Here is a 22214-nt window from a genome sequence, read left to right on the forward strand (position 1 = left end):
TTGCTTCAGTTGACTGGGCCAGTTTTCTACATCATGGCTTTTTCAGTAAACACTGGCTTAACTTTCTGCTCCATATTGACATGCCCTACCCAAGCTTCGCTGGTTATCCAAAAAAAACAAAAGGGGGGATAGAGAGAGCTGAAGGAATGCTATGATCATACTCTTTGGATAATACCTGTGGCACTTAAGATGGGTTGTGGACTGGTGAGAAGTAACACACAATACGTTCTCAGTTAGCTTATTTTGAGAAGAAAAGAATACAAGTTAAGAATACGAGAAGGTGAGGAGTCAGCCAAGTGCTAGGAGAGGCAGTGTATATCTCTGGGGCATTCCTTTGTCCCCTTCATTCCTTAAGGGAACACACACCTGCTGCTGACACTTGCTATGTAAGTAGAATCCTGCCGAACTTGAGAAAACAGCTAAATCCTTCTCTAGCAACAAGTGTTTTATACTTGGAGCTTACATCACCATCCTGGAAGAACTTACGCTAACACCGCAAACACTTCTATTCAAGGCAATGCTAATCTACATGAGTGACTCCAGGTTCCTGAACCAAATTCAGCTTCCATGGGCTACATCTTTACCTGGGAGGAAGAGATAACTCACAGGGAATGCCCACCTGTCTCCTCACCAGCCCTGCCACCAGCTGTCCAGTGTCACAGACCCATTTCTCCATGGTCCCACAATCTTTACTCTTCCTCTCCTCACCCATCTATACTCTTGACTAACTGGTTTTGCTGCTGAGCTTGGTCAGAGGACCACAATAATAGTGTCCTCTCCTCAGGCCCTACCATAACCTCTCCTCTGCTAGGGGAATGTACCCATAGAACTGTGGTTCAATCAGACTCCTTACAAAGGAGATTGTTTTTGGACAAAATTACCTTTCAGATAGAGGTGAAACTTAAAGCCCTATATATACTACCACTTTTTCTAGGGTACTTGGTCAGTGTTTCCTACGTTATTGGAACTTAGGAATTGAATTTTTGATAGAATTCTGTAGAATCAAATTCTGTAGAATTTAATAGCATAAACATTTGTCATTGACATGGGCTAGGCAGTTTGTTATAATCTTTCAAGCTATTTTTTCTCGCCAAAGCAAACTGCAATCTTATACAAACACACAAAACATGCTTAATAATCTGTGGTTAGCACTGCCACAACCCTGATGCCTTAAAAGGGATTTGGAGGGGGTGAGCAAGAAGCCAGTTGAAGACTTGTTACCAGTTTGAAGAAAGTGGTATTTTCAGATAACGGGATCTGTGTCCTTTCAGAATTCAGGGGCATTATACCATGATGAAGACCATCTTTGGAACCAGCTATCCGGAGCAAATAAAGATAGAATTCAGTAATTACTCAGTGAATTTGATGGATGCAGCTGACCAGTCTATAGACTTAAAATTTTTTACTTCCTCAGTAGATAGGCAGAAGCTTAAATTACTAATGACCTCCTTGGCCTGACTGCTTTCATGGCTGAATCAATGAAGCAAAGATAAAATAAGGCTATGACTCAAGCTGTCACACAGCAAGTGCCAGAATGAGCAACGTCTTTGGAGTCACACAGCCACATCGACATCTTGGTCCTACCATGAAACTAGCCGTGTGATCTTGGGCAATCAGTTAACATTTCTGAGACTCTGTTTCTTCACCTATCAAATTATACCTACCTCATACACACATAATAGGAGGATTAAAAGATGATGCAAAACATCCAGCACAGTTCTGCTTCCCATTTCCTTCTGCAGCAGAAATTTTATTTATTATGTAACAAAGGGAAGGGACTATTCTCTGGCACTTTTGCTTAGAAGTACAAATGTTGAATTGATGCCAGTGTTGGAGATGATACGGAACCATCTAAGATATTTCTATGCTTTCAAACAACAAAATAGGCATCATTTTCAGGTCCCTAAAGTAGCACATTGTGTCTTCGAGGAAGTCTAGAGATAAAAGAAACAGAGGGAGGCGAAGCCACAGAATGTTGTGAAGAGTCCTCTAATCTATATGGACATCACACATCCTTCAGAGCATCAAGCTCTCCTCTAACTTACATAGCCTGCATCGTAGGCATTCTTATAAAATACTCCAGTTTTCAAATACGTATTCTTTCCCTTCCTGTAGGTTAAGACGATTGAACTTGAAGGAGGCCTCTTGGAAGATCATTTTGAAACTACTGTAAGAATGAGTACCTACCTTGTAGCCTACATAGTTTGTGATTTCACCTCTGTGAGTGGTACAGCCTCATCAGGGGTCAAGGTGAGTTTGAGTTCTCTTTTCATACACAGTGCAGAATAGTGTCCTGAAGGCAATGAGCTCTTCTTTAAAATTTCCCCCCTTATTATCAAAATATCATGTAAATATATTATTTACAAAAATGGAGAGAGATAAAAAGTAAAATAACCTGTGAGCACTACAGGGGCGTGTCCTGGTGTAGTCCAAGTATTTTCTGTAAGTCTGTCAGTATACGACTGTATATAATAACAATATATACTGTATAAATCAATATATACTTTTTCAAATAACATGCAATTATTTTAGCTCACAATGCTGCTGTTGTTAAGTCGCATCAGTCGTGTCCGACTCTGTGTGACCCCATAGATGGCAGCCCACTAGGCTCCCCCGTCCCTGGGATTCTCCAGGCAAGAACACTGGAGTGGGTTGCCATTTCCTTCTCCAATGCATGAAAGTGAAAAGTGAAAGTGAAGTCGCTCAGTCATGTCCTTCTCTTTTCGACCCCATGCACTGCAGCCTACCAGGCTCCTCCATCCCTGGGATTTTCCAGGCAAGAGTACTGGAGTGGGGTGCCATTGCCTTCTCCTAGCTCACCATAATATGCTATAAAAATTAAATGGCATTAAGTATTTTTCCATAATATTAATGATTGCATAGTACTGTACTCTAATGCATAGAGGTACCATACGGATTTTTTAATCAGCATCTTATTCTAGGACATTTACATTGTTTCCAATTGTTTTCGATAATTTTATTTCCTTAATGAAAGGAGGTCTTCATCATTTTTAGAGCATTCGTTGTTTACAAAAAGTTACACTACCCAATAACTGGGGCTTCCCAGGTGGTGCAGCAGTAAAGAATCCACCTGCCAGTGCAAGAGACACAAGAGACGCGGCTCAACTCCTGGGTCAGCAACACCCCCTGGAGGAGGAAATGGCAACCCACTCCAGTATTCTTGCCTGGAGAATTCCATGGACAGAGGAGCCCGGCAGGGATCGCAAAGAGTCAGACAGGACTGAGTGACTGAGCACAAACACACACAATAATTATCTGATAAAGTTTTGTGAATATCAATGAATACATGAAAAATAAAAAAGAACTCCTTACCCTGAGGAACTGTTACAGACACAAAAATATATTCAAAGAGCCATAAAATAGTGCTTATGAAAAATAGCAATAAAACATCGATTATAATTTCCATACATACTAGACCTATGGATACGCAGATATATATTATCAGCAATGTGTCTACATGCATTGCTGCATACAGATATATATGTAGATAGATATAGGTGTGTGTGACGTCAGACTGCACTTTACTTTAGGGGACAGGGTCCTGTCAGTTTCCTTGGGTTCGTACCCCAGCTCTACAATTTTCCATTTGCGTGACTTGAAGCAAGTTATTTAATCTCCATGTGTTTTCATTGCTTCACTCCTAATATGAAGAAAATAGCTTCTACTTCAGGAGGTGGCTGAGAGGACCAAGTTAGATTTTACATGTTTTACAAGTATACATTTAGCACAGTGCCTGGTAAGGTACTGTGGCCATTAACTTATCTTTCTTATAAAATTTCTGAGGGACTTCAGTTAATTCAGAGCATGAAAGCAGATTATGAAATGAAAGCAATACTGTACTTGAAACCTGAGAAAATTGGAATCTAACTTAATTTTTTCCACTTACTAGCTAGTAGTTACTGTGTAGGGAGACAGTGAACCTATCTGGGTGTTTTTGAGTTTAAAGAAAACACAACAGCTTTGGGTTTTGCTTTAGGACCATGATCTAAAGAGCATGTTACTGAGAGCATTCATTGCGGGGATCTTTCGTTTCCCTGGTATCTTTCTTCAGACAACTCAGAAATACCACTCCATGTTTCACCTCTTGAATCCTCACAGAAGCCCTGGGAAATAAAAACACCACTATGATTAATCTATTTTTTAAAATATGTGCTTCTTCTAATAAGGTGGATGAAACTGGAGCCTATTAAACAGAGTGAAGTAAGCCAGAAAAAAAACCACCAATACAGTATACTAACACATATATATGGAATTTAGAAAGACGGTAACGATAACCCTGTATGCGAGAGAGCAAAAGAGACACAGATGTATAGAAGTCTTTTGAACTCTGTGGGAGAGGGAGAGGGTGGGATGATTTGGAAAAATGTCATTGAAACATGTATAATATCATATAAGAAATGAATCGCCAGACCAGGTTCGATGCAGGATACAGGATGCTTGGGGCTGGTGCACTGGGATGACCCAGAGGGATGGTACAGGGAGGGAGGTGGGAGGGGGGTTCAGGATGGGGAACACGTGTACACCTGTGGTGGAGTATGTATGGCAAAACCAATACAATATTGTAAAGTAAAAAAATAATAATAATAAATTAAAAATAAATAAATTAATTTAAAAAAATAAAGAAAACACAACAGAGGGTGGCTCCAATAAGTTAATGAAGGCCTTTCCACCTAATACAAATGTTTTATTGAAACTCTTTTGGTGCTCATCATTTTGGAAAGCTAATTCTCAAGGGCTGGAATACATGATCTTGATGAACTGAAGTGAGCTCTCATGATGTGAAGGGTTTATATAGCTTGAAATGTACAGATTAACACCTAGGGAATATACTGTAACAGAAAGTACAGGGTTGTCTATAGTTTTCAAGAGGGACTTTTTCTTTAATACTTTACAGAACAACTTACCCTCTGTTGATGACATGTTTAATGGTATCTCAATACTTTCTTTTTTTAATTTTTTTTAAATTTATTTATTTTAATTGGAGGTTTTCTTGAAAAATACAGTCTCCATTTTTGGGTGAAGGTTATTAGGAATGGAGTCATGCCAAGGAGCTGTCATTCAAAGATCATTCTTCTCACCAAATTTCCCAGGTGTCCATCTATGCATCCCCAGACAAATGGAGTCAAACACATTATGCTTTGGAAGCATCAGTGAAGCTGCTGGACTTTTATGAAAATTACTTTGATATCCACTATCCACTCCCCAAACTGGGTAGGTTCAAATTCTAGATCATTGTCATTATTTTTAGAACTTGCTTTGATTTAATCCCTCTTTATATGTGATTAAAATGAGCAATGAGGAACTTCAGTTAGCCCAGAAAGCAGTAATTTATACCTGAGAGATGTCTTTGAGTATAGAAAATAAAGTATTTATGAGAAACCCAAGTACTTGGGTTCATTTTTCTATTCTTTTATCAGGTTTAATATTAAAATATCTGCATTTTATATTAGATTTAAATGGATGAATTTCTGGAGCATATATTTCCTTCTATATCATATTCATATAAGACTAGCAATCTTTTATAAAAGTTGCCAAAGGTTTATGTAAATAGCTGAAAACTGTCCCTCCATCTGTTATCTACATAGTGTTTGAGGCTGGAAGATAAGACTGTGGCACATACATTTAAAAAAAAAGAGATTGAGATTTGGAGGAAATAGATAATTTGAATGTGGTGGTAGTTGATCTTTATATGAGAGGATGCAAATAGCCCACCTTTGTTGGTTTCCATTTTCTATCTTAAAAAATAAAAGTTGTGATTTTTATGATATTGCAGAATATATAAAAACACTGACAAATATTATGACATATAGATTAATTTTTAGAGTTTCGGACAGTGACAAAACATTGTTTTCCTTTGGGACTTGACAACACACACCTTATCATGTCCTTCTTCCCCTTTTCTGACCAACTTCGTGCAGTTTTTCTTAGAGAATTAAAGGACTATGAGAAGACATGTCCAGGGGCTTATTCCCATAGTTCTCGAGTCTCGTGGTATCATTATAGTGCAGGCTCTATGTACCCTCTAGTACAGACATACTAAATCAGGTTGCCCACAGTCCATTGCTGTCCTCTGTCAAAAATCAAGGAAAGATCAAATAACAGCCATCAACAATCCTAAGTTGTTCTTGAAAAATGCAACCTCAAAGACCATATGAAATGAATGCATTTAAAATAAAGTTAACTGAAAGGAAGCATCCAGCTTAAGAAAAAGTAGAGCAGATATATTTAGCAAACAGAATTCAGCAACACATCAAAAAGCTCATATACCATGATCAAGTTGGGTTAATTCCAGGGATGCAAGGATTCTTCAACATATGCAAATCAATCAATGTGATACACCATATTAACACACTGAAAGATAGAAGCCATATGATCATCTCAGTAGATGCAGAAAAGGCCTTTGACAAAATTCAACACCTATTTATGATTAGAACTCTTCAAAAAATGGGCATAGAAGGAACCTACCTCAGCATAGTAAAGGTCATATGTGATAAGCCTACAGCAAACATTATTCTCAATGGTGAAAAGCTGAAAGCATTCCCCTAAGATCAGGAACAAGACCAGGGTGGCCACTTTTGCCACTGTTATTCAGCATAGTTCTGGAAGTCCTAGCTGCATCAGTCAGAGAAGAAAAAGAAATAAAAGGAATCCAGATCAGAAAAGAAGAAGTAAAGCTCTCACTGTTTGTAGATGACATGATGCTGTACATAGAAAACCCTAAAGATAATATCAGAAAATTACTAGAGCTAATCAGTGAATTTAGCAAAGTTGCAGGATACAAAATCAATACACAGAAATCACTTGCATTTCTATATACTAACAATGAAAAATCAGAAAAAACAATTAAGGAATCAATCCCATTCATCATTGCAACAACAAAAAAATTAAATATCTAGGAATAAACTTACCTAAGGAGATGAAAGAACTGTACACAGAAAGTTAGAAGACACTAATGAAAGAAATCAAAGATGATGTTAACAGATGGAGAGGCATTCCATGTCCCTGGGCAGGAAGAACCAACATTGGGAAAATGACAATACTACCAGATTACAGATTCAATGCAATCCCTATCAAATTACCAGTGGCATTTTCCACAGAACTAGAGCAAAAAATGTCACAATTCATATGGAAACTCAAAAGACCCCCCAATAGCCAAAGCAGTCTTGAGAAAGAAGAATGGAGCTGGAAGAATCAAGCTTCCTGACTTCAGGTTATACTACAAAGCTACAGTCATCGAGACAGTATGGTACTGGCACAAAGACAGAAATATAGACCAGTGGAACAAGATAGGAAGCCCAGAGATAAACCCATGCACCTACGGGTACCTTATTTTTGACAAAGGAGGTAAGAATATACAATGGAGGAAAAACAGCCTCTTCAATAAATGGTGCTGGGAAACTGGACAGCTACATGTAAAAGAATGAAATTAGAACACTTCCTAACACCATACACAAAGATAAACTCAAAATGCATTACAGACCTAAGTGTAAGACCAGAAACTATAAAACTCTTAGAGGAAAACATAGTCAGAACACTCGATGACAAATCAAAGCAAGATCCTCTGTGACCCACCTCCTAGAGTAATGGAAATAAAAACAAAAGTAAACAAGTGGGACCCGATTAAACTTAAAAGCTTTTGCACAGCAAAAGAAACTACAAGCAAGGTGAAAAGACAGCCCTCAGAATGGGAGAAAATAGTAGCAAATGAAACAACTGACAAAGGATTAATTTCCAACACATACAAGCAGCTCATACAACTCAAAACCAGAAAAACAAACAACCCAATCAAAAAGTGGGGAAAAGACCTAAACAGACATTTCTCCAAAGAAGACATACAGATGGCTAACAAACACATGAAAAGATGCTCAACATCACTCATTATTAGAGAAATGCAAATCAAAACAGCAATGAAATATCACCTCATACTGGTCAGAATGGCCCTCATGAAAAAGTCTACAAACAATTAACGCTGGAAAGGGTGTGAAGAAAAGGGAACACTCTCTCACTGTTGGTGGGAATGTAAATTGATACAGCCACTGTGGAAGACAGTATGGTGATTCCTTAAAAAACTAGGAATAAAACCACCATATGACCCAGCAATCCCACTCCTAGGCATATACCCTGAGGAAACCAAAATTGAAAAAGACACATGTATTCCATTGTTCATCGCAGCACTATTTATAATAATAGAACACGGAAGCAACCTGGATGTCCATCAACAGATGAATGGATAAAGAAGTTGTGATACATATACACAATGAAATATTACTCAGCCATAAAACGGAACACATTTGAGTCAGTTCTAATGAGGTGGATGAACCTGGAACCTATTATACAGAATGAAGTGAGTCAGAAAGAGAAAGATATATACCATATTCTAACACATTTATATAGAATCTAGAAAAATGGTACTGAAGAACTTATTTACAGGGCAACAATGGAGAAACAGACATAGAGAACAGACTTATGGACATGGGGAGAGGGGATGAGAGGGTGAGAGGTATGAAAAGAGTAACATGGGAATTTATATTACCATATGTAAAATAGATAGCCAACAGGAATTTGTCATATGTCTCAGGAAACTCTAACAGGGGCTCTGCATCAACGTAGAGGGGTGGGATGGGGAGGGAGAGGGGAGGGAGGTTCAAGAGGGTGGGGATACATGTATACCTATGGCTGATTCATGTTGAAGTTTGACAGAAAACAGCAAAATTCTGTAAAGCAATTTTCCTTCAATAAAAAATAAATCAAAAAAAGAAAAAGTAGAGCAGATATAAGCATTTCTAATGGCTTTGGGAAATAATATAACAAATATAAAATCATTGATGAAATTTAGAAAAGGAATAATTCCCATATTTGAAGTGCTAATGAATACTAATCTTGATTAGTGCTAGTTTACTTTTTGATTGCATTATATACATTTGCTTTTATCCACTAGAATTAAGCAATACTAATTCAGAAAATGAAGATCATGGCATCTGGTATCATCACTTCATGGGGAATAGATAGGGAAACAGTGGAAACAGTGTCAGTCTTTATTTTTTTGGGCTCCAAAATCACTGCAGATGGTGATTGCAGCCATGAAATTAAAAGACGCTTACTCCTTGGAAGAAAAGTTATGACCAACCTAGATAGCATATTCAAAAGCAGAGACATTACTTTGCCAACAAGGTCCGTCTAGTCAAGGCTATGGTTTTTCCAGTCGTCATGTATGGATGTGAGAGTTGGACTGTGAAGAAGGCTGAGCGCTGAAAAATTGATGCTTTTGAACTGTGGTGTTGGAGAAGACTCTTGAGAGTCCCTTGGACTGCAAGGAGATCCAACCAGTCCATTCTAAAAGAGATCAGCCCTGGGATTTCTTTGGAAGGAATGAATGTAAAGCTGAAACTCCAGTACTTTGGCCACCTCACGCGAAGAGTTGACTCATTGGAAAAGACCCTGATGCTGGGAGGGATTGGGGGCAGGAGGAAAAGGGGACAATAGAGGATGAGATGGCTGGATGGCATCACCGACTCAATGGACGTGAGTTTGAGTGAACTCCAGGAGATGGCGATGGACAGGGAGGCCTGGTGTGCTGCGATTCATGGGGTCGCAAAGAGTTGGACACGACTGAGTGACTGAACTGAACTGAACTGAATTCCAGACAGTGAAATTTCAAGCCAAGTGACTTGATTTATTTCAAATTATTATTATTTTTTAATTACCTGGCTTTTCAGCCAAAGAACAGTTTTTTTTCCGGTATGACCTGGAGAATAAAAAGAAGTCTAAGATTAAATATTAGCCAGAAGTTTTCTAATCAATATGAATTAATCGGCAAAGGATATATATATATGTATATATGTACTCTCACACAGACATGATATAAATTGATATATATTAATTAAGCTCCAGGAGTCAGTGATGGACATGGAAGCCTGGTGTGCGGCAGTCCATGTGGTCTCAAAGAATCGGACATGACTGAGCAACTGAACTGAACTGAACTGAATATACATTATACCTGAGGCGCTAAAAGATGATTAAATTTTACATTTTTTCTCTAAAATTTTGTCAAGAAGTAGAGGAAATATTAACAGTAAAAAGGAAATTGAGGTCAGAAAGAATTAATGCCTACAGTTTTTTCCCTTTACTGCCTTAGAAGGACACTTAAGAGGCTCTATGTGCTTGAAATATTGACTATAGAGATGCTTCTAAATGGTGTTTTCCTGAAATTTAAAAATCCCTTATTTTCTCTTTTTTTTAATAGAAATAAGTTCATTATATGTTTTGTTGAATCCAAATATTTGAGATCATTTGATATCTTATATTTTTAAAGTCTTTCTGTAATACTAATATAAAATACAATATGAATGTTTTAAAATGAATGATTTTCTCAGCAGTAATGCACCTAAGGTAATTTCAGTTTAGTATTAGGAAACAATGATTATGTCACTAGGCTACTTCACCTAGAAATAAAACTTTACCAATAAACTTTATTCTGCTTGATGATGGATACTGATTATTTTCCACAACTACAAGACACCATATCAGTGTTAAGAAAAAAAGATACTCAATGTTTTCAGAATGTCTGCTTATATATACTGAAAGGATCATAGCATAGTTAAGAAGGAAGCAAATCCCACTTCTGGTGTAGGAGCCGTAATGATTAAGTATGGTTGTTCTTATTTCTCAGATCTCGTTGCCATTCCTGACTTTGCAAGTGGAGCCATGGAAAACTGGGGCCTCATCACGTACAGAGAGACGTCGCTGCTCTTTGACCCCAAGACCTCTTCTACTTCTGATAAACTATGGGTCACCAAGGTCATAGCCCATGAACTAGCACACCAGGTACCTGACTCTCACGGCATTGTCTTAGTGTCGGTTCCAAAGAGCATTATGCAGAACACCCCCAGTACTCTCCAAACAATGCAAAATCATGTCATTTTATTTCCAGGGGGGACCTTAGGAATCCTCAAACCAAACACTATATGTCAAGTAGCATAATGTTCAATCTCTAGGCTATGGGTCTCATACAAGAATTTTATCACAGGAGAACTGGCCACTATGTCCTCTAAAACCTTTCAAGGCACAAAGCCTCCAAATGTCTTTTAGTAAAGAAGGGTGGAGATCATACAGGTACATAGAGCACAGTACTAGAAACCCCTACAAATAGAGATTTTTATTATTTCCCCATACACCCTCTAGTACAGTGGCATTCCAGTCTAGGACAAAATCAAGCTCCCTTCAGTTGGAGTTTGTGTTTATTTGGCCATAATGAAGTATTTCAAGTCCATGTACTCCCAGGCTCCTGACCCTGGACGCACTACTTACCTCTCTAAACTTCAGTGTCCTCATCTATAAAATTAAGTTCATAATAGCTCCTGCTTCTTGAATCTGTTGTGAGGGTTACAGATAAGTGTCTGTGTCTGTCACACACCAGGTACTCAGTAAGTGTTAGCTAGTCACCGTAGTGACAGTGACCACCACTGCCACCATTTCTTACAGAATAACATTTCCAAGGCCTGTCTATCAACCTGGTATTACATACAATTATGAAACAGTAAAATCAGCTCTTAAGATACCAGAGACTTTTTTTTCATTCTGTTTTATTTCTGCAAGTTCCCTGTTATGCAGTGAATTATTAAAGACACCAGAAATTCTCTTTCACCATATAGGCACATATCATTCAATTGTAGAAACTGGTAACATCTCTTATTTTTTAATTTTTAACTTTATCCTTTATCATGACCATAGTAATAAGAGAGGTTGTTTGTTTTAAGCAACAGACAAAGAACCCAGAGCCATGCTCAGCGCTGTACTTTGAGAGCATATGAACAGCTTCCTCTGGTTTAGCATCTCCCCACCAGCTCATCTTAGGGGATTGGATTATTAGTCACTGGAAGCTCTGAAGCACAAGCACTTAACTGAGTCTGGGGATCCCTAATTTTCTACCCAGTGTTCATAGGGAAATAAGCAGAGAACTCTCCTTTTGAGGCTCCATGCTGCCTTAAGGCCTTCCTTTGAAAGCTTCTCTTTCATGAAGACGAAGAGTCCAGGGCTGAAGCAGCACTGGAGTTTCTGCCTTGACTATTTTGTCTTCCCATTAATCTCCATCTGGCCATGTCAGTCCTCCGCATAAAGCCCTGGTGAAGACTCTCAATGCTGGGTTAGTCAAGGATCCAGTGTGTCATATAAGGCCCAGATAACCAAGCTCCCCGCCACCTCTCCGGTCTCTTCTCTGAATGACATCTTCAGCGTTAGCCATCCCAGATGACCTGCCATTATCTTGACAGGCCCAGGTCGTTATCACTTCTCTGTGCTCTTGTTCCCGCTACCTGATCTGCTTAGAGCACACCCCGCTTCCAACATTCCTGGGGACCGCTTGTAACACTCAGGAAGTGAAGCATTTCCCAGTTATCCTACACACTCTCTCAGCAAAACTGATTTTTTCCTTCTGGAATCCCCTCTGCCTCTTGTGCAGATATAAATCATAGTGCCAATAACATTTTATTGCATGTATATGTCTACTGGTTGACCTCCACCATCTGTATTAAGGTAGTGGCACCATTACATACCGGAGAAGGCAATGGCACCCCACCCCAGTACTCTTGCCTGGAAAATCCCATGGATGGAAGAGCCTGGTAGGCTGCAGTCCATGGGGTCGCTAAGAGTCAGACACGACTGAGCGACTTCCCTTTCACTTTTCACTTTGATGCATTGGAGAAGGAAATGGCAATCCACTCCAGTGTTCTTGCCTGGAGAATCCCAGAGATGGGGGAGCCTGGTGGGCTTCCGTCTATGGGGTCGCACAGAGTTGGACACGACTGAAATGACTTAGCAGCAGCAGCAACTATTACATACATCTTTGTATTTCTCCTATATAACAAGGTCCTTCGTTTGTTACTTAAAAAAAATAATAGCCCTCTTATTACTATGGTAATGATAAAGGGTAAAGTTAAAAATTAAAAAATAAGAGATTTTTCCATGGCATAGTGCCAGGAACATAGTAGATTCTCAATAGATATTCACTGACTGAATGAATTAATGAAATACTCTTCCTGACTGGTGAAATGACCATAACCAGCTTGAACTTCCTGTGTTCATCACTTCTCAAATTGAGGAAACACCCACCATTCCTTCTCACAGATGTCCTTCAGAAGATTGGCGCACATTTGCAATATGATCTGAAAGCTGTAAGCAAAGTATAGAGCTTGAGCAGTTTCTAGAAGCTATGGATCTAGTGACTTCTGTTCTATAACAAGGCTCTTTTGAATCTTAAAATCTTGTTATTTAAGCTTCCAATCCATCTGGAGACTGTACTCTTAAAATAGATAAACTAGAGGCAAATTAAAACAACAAAGGCCAAATAGGTAAAATATAATAATATATAAAAAAAATAATAATATTTAAAATGTGTTATAGATCAAATATAGGTCAAGGATAAATTTCTATTTAGCTTATCTTTTTGCATTCTTTATTTATATATATTTAAAATCTCAGACTTTTATTCTCATTAGTGGCCAAATTGATCCCTAGAAGTAAACTGGGACAGAGGTCAACAATGACATTTGCTCATTAGTAATATTATGTAACAATCTGGAAGTCCTAAATGAATTCTTATCCTTTTAAGTACCTGCTACTTAATACAAAAAGATGACTTCATCAAGAATATTCTGGTTTATATTTCTCCTTAGACCCTCACTGTGAGTCAGTGACAAGGTGAGATTATACTTATTGTGCAAAATATCTAAAATAAAATGTCTCATTCTCTTCCTTAATATTAAGTCTAATATCTAGGAAATATAGGGAGGATATAATGGAAGGTAGGGCATTGGAGACAATGTGGACACAAAAGAAATAAGTGAAACAAGCAAAAATGTGGTGGTGAGGGGAGAAGGCAGGGAAACCAGTAGAAAGATGCTGTGCAGAGAGAAAGGGGTAGCAAATACAGGCCTCACCTACTAAAAAAGAAGTTACCACCCATCCTATTTTTTTGCTACAGTTTATAATTGTTTATATTTGTTTAACATTGAGTTTTTACCTCCCAGTGGTTTGGTAACCTGGTTACAATGGAATGGTGGAATGATATTTGGCTCAAAGAAGGTTTTGCAACATACATGGAACTTATCTCTCTCAACATCACATATCCAGAGCTACAGTTTGTAAGTCACAACTTTGTATCTCATACTATACGTACTAAGAAATCATTAATTCACTATTATAATTTTTAGAAAATGCCAAAGAGAACACGGCATTGCGTTTTTGAATCTCTGGTATTTTCTTTTGTATAAACAGATTGTATTGGTTTGCTAGGGCTGCCATGACAAAATTCCACAGACTGGGTGGCTTAAGCCAGTTTATTTTCTCACAGATCTGGAGGCTGTCTGGCTTCAAAATACTCCAAATTGCCAAAAAGAAAATTTCAGGCATTATTCTATATTTATCCAAGAGTCTATAAGCAATATGTCTGTTAATATAATGAATTCTAAGATGGTGCTTCCCTGATGGCTTAAATGGTAAAGAATCTGCCTGCAATGCAGGAGACCAGGGTTGGATTCTCCCTGGAGGAAGGAATGGCAACCCACTGCAGTATTCTTGCCTGGAGAATCCCGTGGACAGGGGAACCTGGTGGGCTACGGTTCACAGGGTCGAAAAGTGTCCGACATGACTAAAGCCACTTAGCAAGCACGAAGGGGCTCTGAACAGCACATAAAAAGGTAGTGCTAACTAGTAATGGATAATTAGCTCTTTGGGGTAAATATTTGGTCCAGTACAGTTACAGACAGACATGGATGCAAAGTCAGTGTCTTTTTTTATTTTTTGCTATGTGCCGAGTCTGTGGTTTAATCCAAAAGCTTCATGAATTCCCACTTGTAAAATGTGTACAATGCCTCTTCCTTGCAGAGTGTTGAAAGGACTGCAGCTGAGGAATGTAAGAGCCTGACACATAGCACATGCTCACTAACTGGGAACCTTTGTTTTATTTCTGTTTCCAAGGGCCTTGCTCATGGTAAACATTCAGGCAGTGTCTGAGGAAATATCACATTTATACCTTTAACAAAACAGAGAATTGGTGAAAGGGGACTATATAAGGGTGCCGGCCGGCTGATCCAGGGTTTTCGAAGGAGAGACGGCATAGGCGAAGATCAGGAAACAACTGCTTAATTAAACTTTAATTAAGGATATAAAGAGCAATAGAATAAGGATAGCTCAGTGAGGAAATTCAGTGGAGAAAAGAGGCTGAATAATTCAGCCAGAAGGTAAGAGAAAGAACGACATGGTGAGACCAAGTTTCGGTGAACAAGGCCCGCACTTTATTTTCCAAAGTAGTTTTTATACCTTAAGTTATGCATAGAGGATAATGGGGGAAGGGGTAGAGTCAGGCAGCAAGCCAGGCTTTCTTCCTGCAAACTTATCATATGCAAAAGCTTAGGTGATTTGCATCATCTTCTGGCCCGGAGGCCTGTTAACATTTTAAGACCCTTTCTTCAGAAAACTTATTTTTCTCTAAAGGTGATTGGTCAGGAGCCACCCTCCAAAAGCATTAGATAAAGTTGCATTCCTACAGAGCAAAGGTGTGGTGGGCTATAACAAGAAAAAGAATTAACTCAAGGGTCCCAGGTTACAAACATTAAAGCTACTACTTACACCAATTATGTTAATCAATACACTGCCAGGGATACAGCAGGTAAGGGATATGGAGACTTAGCAGCAAACATTGGCCCAACAAATGAAAATCCCTTCACCAATACAATTTCTAATCAATCCTTTAACTACTCAAAGGAATCTGTGTTTAGACAGTTTAGAACATCTCCTGCCTCTCACAGTTGGGAGGCTCTGAACAATCACATGTGGCCGGAAAAACCTATTCAGGCAGGCTAGAGGATTTCCAAAGGAATTTGTAGGTTAAACACTGTCACACCCAGGAATTATTAATGGGAGCTGTAAGCTAACTCTTTTTTCAGAGAGAGGTAGTGGGGGACAGCCCCCCGTAAAGCACAAAGCAGAAAGTAGGCAGAGATGCTCGAGAATTTCCAGGGGGACTCCTGAGGCTCGATCCCGCCTTTGCGTATGCCGAGCCTCCTTCCTCATGACCTTTGTCATGGGTGGAGCTCCTCACGCTGGCTCCCGGCAGTGATAGAAATCCAGTTGAGCTATTCCAGATCCTGAAAGATGATGCTGTGCAAAGTGCTGCACTCAATATGCAATATGCACTCAGTATGCAATATGCCGGCTCCCGGCATAAGGGGAAAGAAACATTTTGTAAGAAATATTGTTTGAATACTTACTTCTGAGAATATCTCACTAAACCTAGCATCTTTGCTATCGCTTTGAGTGTCAAATGGCAATTGAAAAAAACAAATGTTCTCTCCCGTTTAGGATGACAGTTTTTCGAACACGTGTTTTGAAGTAATTAAAAGAGATTCATTAAATTCATCCCATCCTATCTCCAATGAAGCAAAAACTGCTACTCAAATAAAGGAAATGTTTGATGCTGTTTCGTACAACAAGGTAGGAGATGCTGTGGACTGGTGGTAAATGCTCTGCCCTGGGAGGAGTATAATGAGGCCAGTACCTCAAGAGCGGAAGTTCTTGGTGTCAGGTTACCTCTGCGTCACTTTTGTTTTATTTGCGGTTCATTTATCAGACATTACACGTGTCCCACGGCGTGTAAGCTTCCTTTCAAAACATATGCTACCCTTTACCTTCTTTTTCTTTGTGTTTTTATTCAGGGAGCTTGTATTTTGAATATGCTCAAGGATTTTCTGAGTGAGGAGACATTCAGGAAAGGAATTATTCACTACTTAAAGAAGTTCACCTATAGAAATGCGAAGAATGATGATTTGTGGCACAGTCTGTCAAATGTAAGTCATCGGTTAAGTTACAGGAGACTGCTGGTAAGCCTAAACAGTGACAAGCTAATTATGAAGGCTTTTAAGGAGCCTGGTAGGCTGCAGTCCATGGGGTCCGAAGAGTCGGACACGACTGAACGACTTCACTTTCACTTTTCACTTTCATGCATTGGAGAAGGAAATGGCAACCCACCCCAGTTTTCTTGCCTGGGGAATCCCAGGGATGGGGGAGCCTGGTGGGCTGCCGTCTATGGGGTCGCACAGAGTCGGACACGACTGAAGCGACTTAGCAGCAGCAGCATAAATAGATAAATTGTCAGGCAAAAGGTGTTTATTGCACTTGCCACACTTCCAGGGTTAAGCAGGTAGCACCTGTCTATTTCCTCTGGCACCTTGCTAAACCAAGATGCTATACTAGCTTAGCCGTGGGGGTTCAGTGTTTGACCTCGTTCTCGTTGGTTTCCCTCTTCTGGTTCACCCTACATTTTGTCTTCTGTTTCCAAACCTTTCATGACTTTGTAATTCCTTCATGTAACTCCTAATCTTCTCTTCCCAAACTTAAGTTTAAACTCTACTTGCTCAGCTTTATGTCCCAGCCCGTATTCAGTTGAGTGAGACCCACCTTCTCCCTCGCGCAGGAAATCCTGCTCATCCCTGTCATCACGCCTTTGTTTCTGGTGCACTCGCTGCCTGAAGTGTTCTTCCTTCTTTTCAGCAACTCAGGTGCTGTCCATCCTTTGAGATCTAGCTGAGGGGTCACCTCCTTCTCATAGCCAGCTCCAGCACTCATTGCCTTTCTGCTGAATACCTAGAAGGGCACTCGTGAATCTGCTCCAGCGAGTGACGTTCTCTTTTATTGGTTTCCATTGATTTAATGATAACAGTGATAATACTAAACAAAATCTGCTTAAGAGAAAGAATCATGTCAGGCCCCTAATATTCTATTGTCCCTATAATCATGGTTAAGAGACAGTTAACATTTGATTGAGGAATATACGGTCTCTTTGTCATTGAGATTCCTGTAGGATAGTAGGTAAGAGAAAACATGCAGTCAACTCAGATGAGTCTAATAATTATTCAAATATTTCTAGATTTCCAAATGCAAGGACAGTACTTTTTATGGAAATAATAAACTGACAGAGCTTGTGCCTGCAAGTAGAAATACCCTAGGGTATTTGTACACAAAGTGAAGTGAAAGTGAAAGTCTCTCCCCCATGGATTATACAGTCGATGGAATTCTCCAGGCCAGAATACTGGAGTGGGTAGCCTTTCCCTTCTCCAGGGGATCTTCCTAACCCAGGGATCAAACCCGGTCTCCCACATTGCAGGTGGATTCTTTACCGGCTGAGCCACAAGGGAAGCCCTTTGTACACAAAAGAGGTCCTCTATTCTTTGTAAACATTTTTGTCCCAGGGGTAATAATATTATTCAATATTTGTACAGCACGTCATAGTTTAAAAAATTCATGCACATTATCTTACTTGATTTTTCTGTGCCCTTGTTAAGCCTGGATCCTTAAGGTTTAACTTATGTGTGATTTTGTGGTCAAAGAAGCAAATGCAAGTAATTAAAATTTCACAGTAGCTCAAAACTTTTACTGACATTTCTCTAAAACCCTAAAAGGGATCAAATACACCATCCTTTGTAATACTTATAAAAAAGGTTCTTTCTTGGGGCTGCCCTGGTGCTCAATGGTAAAGAATACACCTGCCAACGCAGGAGACACAGCATTGATCCCTGATCTGGGAAGATCCCATAAGCTGCGGAGCAACTAAGCCCATGCACCACAACTACTGAGTGTGTGCTCTCGAGCTAGGGAGCTGCAGCCACTGAAGCCCAAGTCCCTAGAGCCTGTGTCCTGAAGCAAGAGAAGCCACTGCGGCGAGAAGCCCACCCACTGCAACTCCAGAGTAGCCCCTGTTCACTGCAGCCAGGGAAAAGCCCGCACAGCAGTGCAGACCCAGGGCAGCCAAAAAACAGAATGAAATTTTCAAAAAAGTCTCAAGAAAATGCTCGTTCTTCATCACCTTCTGCAGGTGATCCAGATGATTTTGTCCTGGTTCCCTCCCAGGTTCTCAACAAGAACATTGCTTTTCCCTCCCATCCTTCTCCTTCCCTCCTCCTTCACAAGGATGTGTACTTGAGTGTGTGTGCGTGTGTGTGTGTGTGTAGACCTTGCCCGAGCCTTTTTTTTTTTCCCAAAGAGGAAGAATCCATCTTTTGTGTGGTTAGTGAGTGGAAAGAAGATTAAAGGAGAGATTTGGCCAAGAATTATAGGACTGTGAACAATCCCATATTAATTTTTGTCACATTGTGCTTATTACCATCTGAAGAAGGTGAGGTAGGCAGTCTTAGCCCATTTTTTTCAATGGGTTTTCCCATTTTTTAAATGGAAAAACTAATGCTAATGGAGAGATTCGTTCAAGATCTTATACAAGTGAGTGATGGAGTCGTTACTTAAAATCTGTCTTCTGACTCAGTCTAGTATTCATTCTCTCAATGACATCACAACTTCTTCCCAGTTACTGTAGGAGTCTCCCATCTAACCTTCCCCTAAAGGTCCTAAATTCTTAGTTGACCCCCTTCTGATGTCAAACGAAATGGTGGCACAAAAATGATAAATTTCCCCAAATACCTAACTCAGCATGGTGTCACATAATATCAATTAAATATTTAAAAGAGTAACTTTTATGCATTTTAATGAATTGCTATGCTCATTATCTGGAGAAGGCAATGGCACCCTACTCTAGTACTCTTGTCTGGAAAATCCCATGGGCGGAGGAGCCTGGTAGGCTGCAGTCCATGGGGTCGCTAAGAGTCGGACACAACTGAGCAACTTCACTTTCACTTTTCACTTTCATGCATTGGAGAAGGAAATGGAAACCCACTCCAGTGTTCTTGCCTGGAGAATCCAGGGACGGGGGAGCCTGGTGGGCTGCCGTCTATGGGGTCGCACAGATTCGGACACGACTGATGCGACTTAGCAGCAGCAGCAGCATGCTCATTATCAGGTCTAGATGAATTACATTTTCGTACATTTAAGCTAATAATGTTTGCACTCATGTCAAATGTTCATTTTAAGCCAACTCTCAGAGGCCAAATGGCAGCGCTCTTTTATTTTTGTTTTCTAGAATTGTTTAGAAGGTGATTCCACATCGGGTGGATTTTGTTATTCTGATTCCAGGAAGACAAGCAACACAGTAAGTAGAAAGAGACTTGGAGAGTGGAAGAGATTTGGCTCATCTCCAGACCTGGAGTGAGTCTGTAAAGTTGTCCAGCTGCCCCTTTAAATAACTGGAGAGAAGGAAAAACTCCACAATTTTCCTTGAAACAAAGTTGACTGAAGAAGGAATGCTCAGGCCATTAAGGGGAGGGTGGTGCTCTTACTACTGTATTTTTGTTGTTATAATTCAGCTTTCCCACAATCCCACCAATGGCTAAAAATATCTCAGCTCAAAATTCCTCTGAGTGGTTATTGCTGTACTGGTATCCTCAGGGCTCTGCAAAATGCCAAACCAAATATGTTAGGTTTGGAAATAGTATGAATGGCTTTCTTGAGGCCCCATCTTTTTGTTTACTTCTGGGAAGTTATTGGAACATTTTAGGAGAGAGAGAAAAAAAAAAAACAGTCATCATGGAAAAAAAAAGAAAAGGCAAACTTTTTAAAAAGTGTCACGGTAATCCCATCAAGTATGGTTTAAAAGGAAGATTCGGCATCATACAGTGATCAGAAACCCGTACTAGACACTGTTAATAAAAAGCTAGAGGTTTTTATTATACCTCTATTGATATAATACTGTTCTATTGGAATTTTTAAAAGAGACATTTCTTCCTAAACCTCTGGATTCCATCGTTAATGAAATGGAGGGGAGTTTTGTTTTGTTTTGGTGGGTCCTTTTTTTCTTCTGTTTTGAAAGGGAGCAGAGAGGGGCCCCAGTCTCAAGCCCTTCCTCTTGGCCTTTCTTGTCCTGTATTAACCCTCAAGCTCCCAGACATGTCCCTCCTTCAGGCAGCTTTCCAGGAGCACCCGTGGATGGGAAGGGAAGGGGCAGGTCCAGCCCAGGTTCTACATGGCCCTGCTGGGAGACTGCAGTTGGAGTCTGCTCTTCCTGCCCAAGCCATGTCCCTAGCATCCGAGGAGGCCTAAGTATCTGATCTCTCTCTGGTTTCTCTCCTGTGTCTCTGGTTACCAAAGTCACTTGTCGTTTCAGCTCGCGTTTCTGCGGGAAAATGTAGAGCTCAAGGAGATGATGGCCACATGGACTCTGCAGAAAGGCATCCCCCTCGTGGTGGTTAAACGAGAAGGGCGTTCCCTCAGACTGCAGCAGGAGCGCTTCTTGTCTGGGGTTTTCAAAGAGGACCCCGAATGGGGGACTCTGCAGGAAAGGTGGTTGCTTTTCTTCCCTGTCGGTCTAGTTTACCTCATCTCAGTTTACTGACAATTGCATTAGCTTTCTTTCAGCTTCTCTGACAGTTTTATGGGATGCTATTTCTGCTGCTGCTGCCGCTAAGTCGCTTCAGTCGTGTCTGACTCTGTGAGACCCCATAGATGGCAGCCCACCAGGCTCCCCCGTCCCTGGGATTCTCCAGGCAAGAACACTGGAGTGGGCTGCCATTTCCTTCTCCAATGCATGAAAGTGAAAAGTGAAAGTGAAGTCGCTCAGTTGTGTCCGACTCTTCACGACCCCATGGACTGCAGCCCATGAGGCTCCTCCGCCCATGGGATTTTCCAGGCAAGAGTACTGGAGTGGTGTGCCATTGCCTTCTCCAGTGCTATTTCTACACAGGACTTAATAGGCTAAACTAGCCTCAATAGCAGCCTTAAAGAGCTTCAGGTGACCCAGACTGCGCTGGTGAGCAGCATATTCTTGCTAATCCTGCAGCCACCCTTAGGACCTCAGTTCTGATGCAGAAGTTATATTTCTAATATAATGTTCCCTGACTGTCTACTAGCCTTCTTTATGCTGTGTGTGCTCAATTGTTCAGTTGTGTCCAACTCTTCACAACCCCATGGACTGTAGCCCTACAGGCTTCTCTGTCCATGGAATTTTCCAGGCAAGAGTACTGGACACTAATAAGTTATGAGACAGTAGACTAGACTTCCCCGCTGGCTCAGATGGTAAAGTGTCTGCCTACAATGCGGGAGACCCAGGTTCAATCCCTGGGTTGGGAAGATCTCCTGGAGAAGAAAATGGCAACCCACTCCAGTATTCTTGCCTGGAAAATCCCATGGATGGAGGAGCCTGTAGGCTACAGTCCATGGGGTCACAAAGAGTTGGACATGACTGAGCAACTTCACTTCAAGTTATGAGACTGACCCATACCTAGGAAGATAAGATGTATGACAGCTATACATCTTATCAG

The 22214-nt window shown here is 40.3% G+C and overlaps 1 protein-coding gene across 2 annotated transcripts in view; it reads left to right on the forward strand.

Moving 5' to 3' along the window:
* ERAP2 (endoplasmic reticulum aminopeptidase 2) overlaps positions 1-22214 on the forward strand; it is a 52944-nt gene that overhangs the window by 9618 nt on the left and 21112 nt on the right. For both annotated transcript variants that reach the window (XM_019965455.2, XM_019965456.2), the window contains exons 4-11: positions 2116-2250; positions 5112-5232; positions 10691-10845; positions 14046-14159; positions 16378-16509; positions 16731-16862; positions 19982-20050; positions 21062-21237. In XM_019965455.2, coding sequence (XP_019821014.2) covers positions 2116-2250; positions 5112-5232; positions 10691-10845; positions 14046-14159; positions 16378-16509; positions 16731-16862; positions 19982-20050; positions 21062-21237 — 1034 coding nt within the window. The remainder of the gene's footprint in view (positions 1-2115; positions 2251-5111; positions 5233-10690; positions 10846-14045; positions 14160-16377; positions 16510-16730; positions 16863-19981; positions 20051-21061; positions 21238-22214) is intronic.

The sequence above is a fragment of the Bos indicus genome, chromosome 7 (genome assembly GCF_029378745.1).
Source record: "Bos indicus isolate NIAB-ARS_2022 breed Sahiwal x Tharparkar chromosome 7, NIAB-ARS_B.indTharparkar_mat_pri_1.0, whole genome shotgun sequence".
Taxonomy (NCBI): Eukaryota; Metazoa; Chordata; class Mammalia; order Artiodactyla; family Bovidae; genus Bos; species Bos indicus.